Source organism: Dunckerocampus dactyliophorus, chromosome 3 (assembly GCF_027744805.1).
Source record: "Dunckerocampus dactyliophorus isolate RoL2022-P2 chromosome 3, RoL_Ddac_1.1, whole genome shotgun sequence".
Classification (NCBI taxonomy): Eukaryota; Metazoa; Chordata; class Actinopteri; order Syngnathiformes; family Syngnathidae; genus Dunckerocampus; species Dunckerocampus dactyliophorus.
The window spans coordinates 17,633,306-17,641,662 of NC_072821.1; the positions used below are offsets into that span (position 1 = coordinate 17,633,306).

General features: G+C 39.7%; 1 protein-coding gene across 3 annotated transcripts in view; it reads right to left on the bottom strand.

The window, feature by feature from the left end:
* Window positions 1-5,619, bottom strand: part of marchf7 (membrane-associated ring finger (C3HC4) 7) — an 11,447-nt gene extending 5,828 nt beyond the window's left edge. For 2 of the 3 annotated variants that reach the window (XR_008569779.1, XM_054770532.1), the window contains exons 1-5: window positions 5,269-5,608; window positions 2,113-2,304; window positions 962-1,108; window positions 685-853; window positions 1-36 (exon numbers count right to left, since the gene is read on the bottom strand). The exon at window positions 1-36 is cut by the window's left edge and continues 153 nt beyond it. Coding sequence is in view for 2 of the 3 variants with exons in the window: in XM_054770532.1 (XP_054626507.1) it covers window positions 1-36; window positions 685-853; window positions 962-1,108; window positions 2,113-2,295 (535 nt within the window). In the remaining variant the exon portion in view is untranslated. Of the gene's footprint in view, window positions 37-684; window positions 854-961; window positions 1,109-2,112; window positions 2,305-5,268 lie in introns of all 3 variants that reach the window. The other variant, XM_054770533.1, reaches the window with a different exon arrangement.
* Window positions 5,620-8,357: the final 2,738 nt, after the last annotated feature.

The window sequence follows — 8,357 nt, forward strand, 5'->3', positions numbered from 1 at the left end:
ACTCCAATGAATCACTTTGTTTTTCCTTATTGGTAGCTAGAAGAGGACAAACGTTCACACTTTAAAATACTTTCTGGACTTAATAAGGCTGTGAATGTTCCACAATTCCAGTCACACAGATATAATGTTATAATAATGTGGCTTATCAGACAAGCCACATTGCTACCAAGCCGTACAGCTCAGTTGGGGTGGGTAGGCGGGAAGGCGCTAGCTGCGTCAGCTATGTAAACTAAAATCAAACGAGTTAGCAAGAGCTGTTTCGTTTTAACTAGTCAACGGAGAGCAGTGTGTCTAGCTCCACCCTCCACATACATACCAACGTGTACCCCAACAAAATGGGACCGTCTAGGTTGGATTTTATGGAGAGCCGTTACGATGGAAATGCTTGCAATGCTTCAAAATGTAAGCATTACAAACTGAAGCGTACCACTTGGTATAAAAATATGCCGTACATTAATACAATAGGTTGCACTAAACCAGTAATAAAACAGTTTCCTTTCATCATTAGAAGAGCAACTTTTGTCCAAATAATTTGTGCTGAAAGACACAAGGGGTACTATATATTTTCTTCTACTTGTATTTCTCGTAGGTATATCACAAATACTCTATTTCATGTGTTTCAGTGAATGCGTTAAAGGGTAATATGGGCCATTGAGAGACCATGCAGTATTAGGATTTCTGTACCTCTGGCATTGTTATGCCCACTACTTGAGTAGGTGGACCCTGTAAGGGAAGTGGTGGTCGCTCTTGAGTACAGTCCTCTGTTGCTGTATGCCAATTTGGCCCGTTTAGAATCACCATCATCAGTGGAAGTCAACAGACTGGACCGACCTAACCTCTCATCAGAATCAGCCTGAGCAAACGGTAAGAATACAAAAAAAATGTTCTTAGGAATTCATCAGCACTATAAAGCATCTGTTCTACAAAGACATCTCATCACAGTGTGTTGCAGCCTTGGTACCAGTTTAGTCCTGCTGCTGAGTGACAATTCTGTCCACAGATGCTCATAGGATCGGGTGGGAGAAGCGACAGAGGTCGGCAACTTCCAGCTGCTGTTGTGGCCGTCGAAGTTGTTGTAGTCTCTGGATGAGCTCAGGAGGCGGGAACTCTTTAAGAAGGCCAACATCATAACATTACTGTCAGTCGCCAGTCAATCACATACTGTATTGAAAAACATTCACACATTGGGATATTTAGCGCTCCAATTAAATTAAAGAGTGTTTTTGAAATGTGGAAAGAAATTGGAAAACCCATGCATGTGAGTGTTGTGATGGAAATTAGTTTCTCTGTTGTGATCAAGTAAATGAAGAAAATGCATTCTGTCGGGATGCATTTGATCAATGCAATTTAACATTTTACTAAATACTGTTTTTTTGTGTTCAGAAGATAAAACAAGAGTAAAACGTCTTACTGGCGTAGCAGCTGAAATGATTCTTCTTTTTTTTTTTTCTACGACTGCATAAATAGCCTGCAAGCTTGTTGTGTCTTTCCACCACAGATTCTTTAGGAAAGTACAGGAACATAGAGAGCTCAGACTACCAGTAACACTATCTTGTGAGAAATGCTATGGCCAAAAGCAGGAGTCGAATACGCATGTTGGCTGCCAAGGAATCTAGGCTGTCCTATAAAAAGAGACCCCCCCCCAGATTGACATACATATTTAGCTACCGGGCCACATGGCTCTGAGGGAATACACAAGTAAGAGCTGATTGGATCCATCTCAGACGAGCATGGAGGCACAGTTTGATAGTGTGTCTGCTTGGAAAACTTTCTGACTTTTAAGCGAGTGAAAAATATAAGCGAGTGAAAAATATAAAGAGCAGTTTGGGGGCAAAAACAAAAGGAGTCAGTTTAGAGAACATGGACAAAAAAAACCCGATAGACAGCTCACACGCTGATGAAAAGTGAATATATTGGATTTGCCCTGGCTAGCAAAGTTAATATTTTTGTATCTCTGGAAATGCCCATCTATACTAACCACCCACTACTTTCGATACAAACTAAATATGATTTCAAAAATGGAGTCATGCCACCCCATTCGGTATTAAATCAAAGATAAAACACATGTGTGCAAACACATGCTGCATAAAAGTGTGTGTGCTGTCCTCTTACCATTTGGTCCACGTCTGCTTTGAAAGTTGTTGACGCCCTGGGAAAGCGCTCATTCAGCACCGTGTCCCTGCTGTACAGCCTGTTGGAGCCCAGTGATGAGGACGACGATGGTGTGGGACTAGAAGTGAATGATGACCTTGTAGTGGACAGGCAGAAAGGAAGCCTGCGAGACCTGGAGTCCATCCTGGCTCTCTATTGTGACAAGAATATGAGGAATGCTGTTGCTGATGAATAGAGTCAAGGCGGGGCATTGACTGTGACAACCTGTTCTGTTTCACAAAAGAGTTTGTGTCACAAAGCCGTCTGGGGAAAGCACCGAAAAAGGCTCAACACATCCTTTTCATACAGAAAGGTTCAAGGTTATTCTTTATAATTATTCTCATAAAGTACATACCAGTTGAAATCTTTGTGGGGCGTCAGTTTTTTTCTTTTTACTTTTTTGAGACGAGATGTGCACATTCAGCCTGTCCAAAGGATGCTGGCTTGTATGACCACAGACAATTTAAAAAGATTGAAGCAAAGCTACCCCAATTTTCTCAATCTATCTGCCTCACATGGTTAGTTAGACCACACCCATCTCTGCCTGTTACGTCATCAGCCAGTGGTGTGGCGTTACTGATGAAGCACACGTGCGTCAACAAATGCAGAGACTTCCTGGATTAGCCTATCTTTGGGACTCTGAACTCAGTCACATGAATATGACACTTTAAAAAAAAAAGAAAGAAAAAAGAAAAGGTACAAACAACAGCACTATGAACTAACATTTAGTTTAGAGTAGGGATGTCCCGATGCACGTTTTCTGGCTTCTGATCCAATCTGTTTTTAATAGTCTTGCCGATCCAATCATTTTTCTTCTTTCTTTTTTTTTTTTTTTTTTTTTTAATAACAAGCTTTTGTTACAAACATGAATTTGTGGACTTGAAGATGGTTATGAAAATAGCAAAGCATCAAAGCATTACAAATAATGCAACCAAAGTATTGCTGAATTTACTTTATTACACAGCATGACCAACAATATTGTTTGGCTTTTGTAACAAACCTATGTGAGTGAAATCCCTAATAAAAGACCATCCAACAAAGGATAAAATTGGAAAAAATGGGTGTGCAAAATACTTTTAGGGTAGGACTAATCATTTGACACGGTTACAGATCAATTTGTGGTGTGCTTTGGAATATATGACTTTTTTTTTTAACAAACTCTCTTAAACGCAATAGTAATTTATTGGCAGTCCCTTGTAAACAACCAGCGGTTATAGCAGCACTTCCTGTGCAAGCTCCCCTGTCCTCTCACGATGACACAGCAGTCCAGGCACAGTGAGGTGGAACTACCGCTGTAGCTACAGAGCCAGATATCCAACGTGAAACTAACTTCACCACGGTACACCGCGGACATGTCTGCATTGTGGTGTTGCGTTGCGGGTGGCGGGAGTCGAGTGGCAACCAGCTTTAAGGCACATTACCGAACCTACCATGTTGGAGTGTGGCCCAGAGTTATGAACGTTATACGGCAACCGGATCAGCCCGATCTCGTGGCGGAAGCCGATATTATCCGATCTTCAAAATACAGTTGATCGTCAGCCGATCCTGATCCTAAAGATATCTGAACATCCGTAGTTTGGAGTGCAAGTAAGCTGGAATGCTGGTAAACATGTTGTGCATAGATTATCATTCTCTATGCTTCAACAAATAGACAGCCTCTGACTAAAATATAAATCTTAATCATTCTCATACACATCGTACAAGAAATCAGTTCAACTAAGATTATTATGCTGTTGGATTCATAACAACACTACCGTTTTTTTCTTTTTCTTTTCAATTAATACTTTTCCAACACAAGCTGGAGCTGAGCTCACACACCCAAAACTTTTAACAGTTACTGAAGTGGACTCACCTGAAATCAATGACCAGGATAATGAAATTTCTTCTGACACATTATCAGGAACTATGCACATGCAGTTTATCTGAATCATTAGGCAGGAAAAATTATCAACATTTTTAAAAAGTTTAATGATCAAATAATTACATTTTGGCAGCACCCAGTGTTCACCCTGTGAAAGTAACATTTCTATCTACAACAGCATGACACATCTAGGTTTGAAAATATTTTCCAACTTCGTCAGGTAGTGAGGGGAATCTCCTGTGTGCATTCTCTCCTTCAAGGCACTTGGCAGATTTCCTACAAGATTGGTGCGCAGAAACTGAAGGTCCCAAGTACATTTTAAGTTTTGCTACAATTGCCTGCTGAAAAATCACTACATTATGATCCCTCATGATTTACGGCTTTGCCCTTGAAGTGTAAGAAAAAGGCATCACTAGGCTTGAAATCCTTTCACACAGACATATAAAGCATATATTGTTTTCACTACCAGTATGCAATCACTACCTGCCGGTAAGTCCTGTACACGTTCACTGCTTCCATGGTCTTTTTAAATCATCTTGGAGGGCCATCCACTTTATGCAAGTATCACGGTTGTGCCATCTAGATCATGAGGGTCTTCCCTGTGGCTATGTAGCTGCTGACTGACAGCTTTCAACCATGAGGGTACTTAAGATGCTTTTTGATGCTCTTTGATTAACTGGACTATATTTGACGTTACTCAAGACACTTTAATAGTTGACATGCGAGTCCTGACTACTATCAGAGCCACAAATATAAGGTGCACACGTATGCAACGTTATTTTTTACTCAAGGCAGGTGTCAGTATTATTTCGACCGCATTGTACAGACAACAAAAGACGTCGATTTTGATATCTAGTCCTTGAACATGACAACAGGCCTTAACACCAGCTTGAACCGCCGATATTGCTCGTAAAAATGTTATTGACATTTTATTTCTGGTTATTAACAGCCACTCTGCCGCGTAGGAAACCTGTCTCATCAAATTATACACCCCTGAGCGTCAAGACATTAAAAATGAACACTTATTTAGCGAGAATTGCTTTAAAATAACATTAGCTTGTATTAGCCAATTAGCTTGTAGTTAAAGCTGTGGACAGTGATGTTATGTACAGCTGCTCGGGTTATCTTCGCTTGCTATCTATAGTTCAAACTCGCATGCAAACGCAATTTATTTGGTGCCTGTTCGTTTATGACTTATTGACGGCTAAAATAAACAAGACTATAAACAAGGTACTTTGTCAGTATTAAACCCTCACCTTGAATTTCAGCCTTCCTTGTAGCAGCAACGATGGCGTCTGTGTGTACTGCAGCTGAGTAGATCATGGAAGTAGTTTGCCCCGCTGTTGTTCTGACAGGAAATCTCCAGGAAGTCAAATGTCAGCGTATAAATAGCGTCAGTTTCCACCGAACTGTTGTGCCATAACACACACACTTTTCACCCAAGGATTTGAACATTAATCATGAGTACAACCTGTCGTATTTTTTTAACCTACTTTTACGAATTAGATCGCTATTATTTGTTGTATTGTGCGACACATTTGTGTCGAAAATGTTATGCAAGGACTAGTATATGCCCTCTTACGTTGAAATTCACCCAGGTTATCTATATATTAAGATTTTAAAGTTAAATTTCATCTAAAATTCCCACCAGAATATAAGTAAAGGCTAATGGGCTGTTCATAGCACATTAGAGTGTAATAGAATCTGGCAAGAACACGCTCATAAGAGTAGCCTTTATTGAGCAGCGTCACCTCGTGGCCAACACTCGTGGGAGCACACAAGTCCCTTTTGAAAGAGTACTTTGGTTACATTTTCACAAACTTAAACAAAGAAAATGTATGCATTTACTGGCAGCCAACAAACCAATTTGAGTGTTTTGAAAATAGGACGACTGGTTATAAAATCCAATGCCAAGACGTATACAGAGTCACCGATTTGTTTTGGGGTTGTTGTTTTTTTGCGAAAATAGGCGTTTTTTCCACTGAAAACACATCTCATTCACCCCTTTATAAATACGTGATAATATATATAAAATTATAGCATTCGTGTACCACTTTAAAAAGACCACAATTTTTACATGCTTACATGTCTTTCTGCTTCACTTGTTTATTCATCCAGCTTTGTTCTGCGGGCCTTTGAACGCACAATAATTGTTGTGAGATGTAAAAGTAAAATTTATATATAACTTCCACACTGTGACTCCGATTCCATCTGTTCATCAACCATTATACGTGATCATTTATTAGTGGTGAGTAATTGTACATTTTATCATTTAAAATGTGTTTAACAAGTGTGTGAGGCATACTGAAGAGAGGCAAGGAAGCTTCTGGAGCGGAATCTAATCTAATAATTACAACAGTCACATTGCTAATATTGATCCAAAATCTGTGGCAAATGCCAACGTGAAGCTAGCAGACGGGTTTGGACAAAGAGGGGGAGCGAACCGTGTGTCATTTTTATTGGTGTCTCAATTACTTGCGAGTTTACGCCATTCGCTGGTAGTCCCTTCGCAAAAACGTCATCTTCGCAAAAAGTGCGGACCTATTGCATAGGCTTGTTGACTACCAAATTGTCTCAGCACAATCCTGTTACCTGAACAGCATAAATGCCATGTGGCTATAGTTCACACATTTGCTAATTCTACGCCCTAGGTTCCCAAAGTGGTGTATGCCAATTGTCATTGGAAGTACGGGACTACCTAAATAAAAATGAAAAACAATTAGCGCGTAACTCTCACAATTACTAGCGCACTTGAATGCCTCATCGCACAGAGAGCACCGTCATAGCAGAAAGAAGGAAAGAGACACGGCATGAAGTTCTTCAATGCTCTGTGTGAGTTATATGAATACGTAAGTTTGATGATTATGTTGTGTATTAAGAGTGTTTAATCTTAAAGGTTTAACTTATATTGGTGTTCCAATTCTCGCATTGTGAAAATCTGTCAATGTTTGTGCGTGTCAGGATAAGAGAGTAGAGATTCCCCTGAAAATTAGGCTATATCGCTGCTTGTATGTATTTTTGTACTTGTTTAACTTTCCCTTTCAATTTGTTATGCAATTAATATGCAGATTTAAATCATAGCATGGTGCCCTGTGATTGGCTGGCGACCAGTCCAGGGTGTACCTCTCACCTGAAGTCAGCTGGGATACGCTCTAGCATACTCCCGTGACCATAATGAGGATAAGCGGCATAGAAAATAGGTGGATGGAATCATTGCATGGGCCACACAGTGGCCGAGTGGTTAGCACGTTGGCCACTGGAGTTCGAGTTCAAATCTCCGCATGGGCATGTCTGCGTGGAGTTTGCATGTTTTGCAGAATTAAATAAAGTTGCCTGAGAGGTGGCAGTATACATTTTGAGTAGGTCAAGATGTGTATTATCAGATTTCGAGTTGAAAAAAAAGACAGAAATTAGCATTTATTTTGAGAGTTACAACGAGCGAATGGAATTGATTCGATGGAATTGCCGTGGTATTCTTCTACTGTTGGTTTAGTTCACGCGTATTCTATTCATACATTTAGCATTTTTTTTCTCAGATGCAGTGAGTGACATTTTTTTAGCTCACATATTTTATTAGATTGTAACACAGTCTCAGCATAATGTAGTACAGTACAGTATTTAACACCTCAAAATCTCCAATCACATGGACAAAGAAAAATTGTGTCAACTATTTGTATTTTATTTATGACTGGCAACATTTAAATTGTAGACTACTTAATTTACCAAGCAGATCCAAGTTTGTTGGTTTGTTGACCCCAGGTTTGGGGTCAGTTGCAACGTCTGATTTTTTTCATTCAAATAAATATTGTGATTGATATGTTATATGTAGCCATCTTTAAATGGTATGGGTATTTAGCAGACAGATGTAGGTTTACTATGTAAAGATTTGGTGTGCCTAGTCTGAATAATCTCTGAGTAATTGAGAGTAATGTAAAAAGTGTTGCAACTGTCCCCCGTCTCCTCTAATATTAAACGAGGATAATTAATGAAAAAAAACAATAATAAAAGTGATATAATAATACATAATGATAGATGTTATTTACCTTTGGAGAGGAGTCGCCGAGCATACTCGTTGTGGAGGAGTTGGAGGAGGAGATATTGAAAAAAAGGACAAGTCGTTGTTGTTGTTACTCTTCTAAAAGAGGTAGTGTTCTATGGGTGGTGTAGAATTAAGCAGGCCTATTAACTCTTCATAAACTTTAATCACATGCTCTGTCGGTTTGTGCAATTTAGCTTTCCATTTAGCTTTCCACTGTATCTCCCCAGCGTCTAACTCTTCCTCTGTTGGTCTCATTAGCTCTAAGGCTGCATTAGCAGTGTCACAGTGCCCTCTACTGGTCAAGCA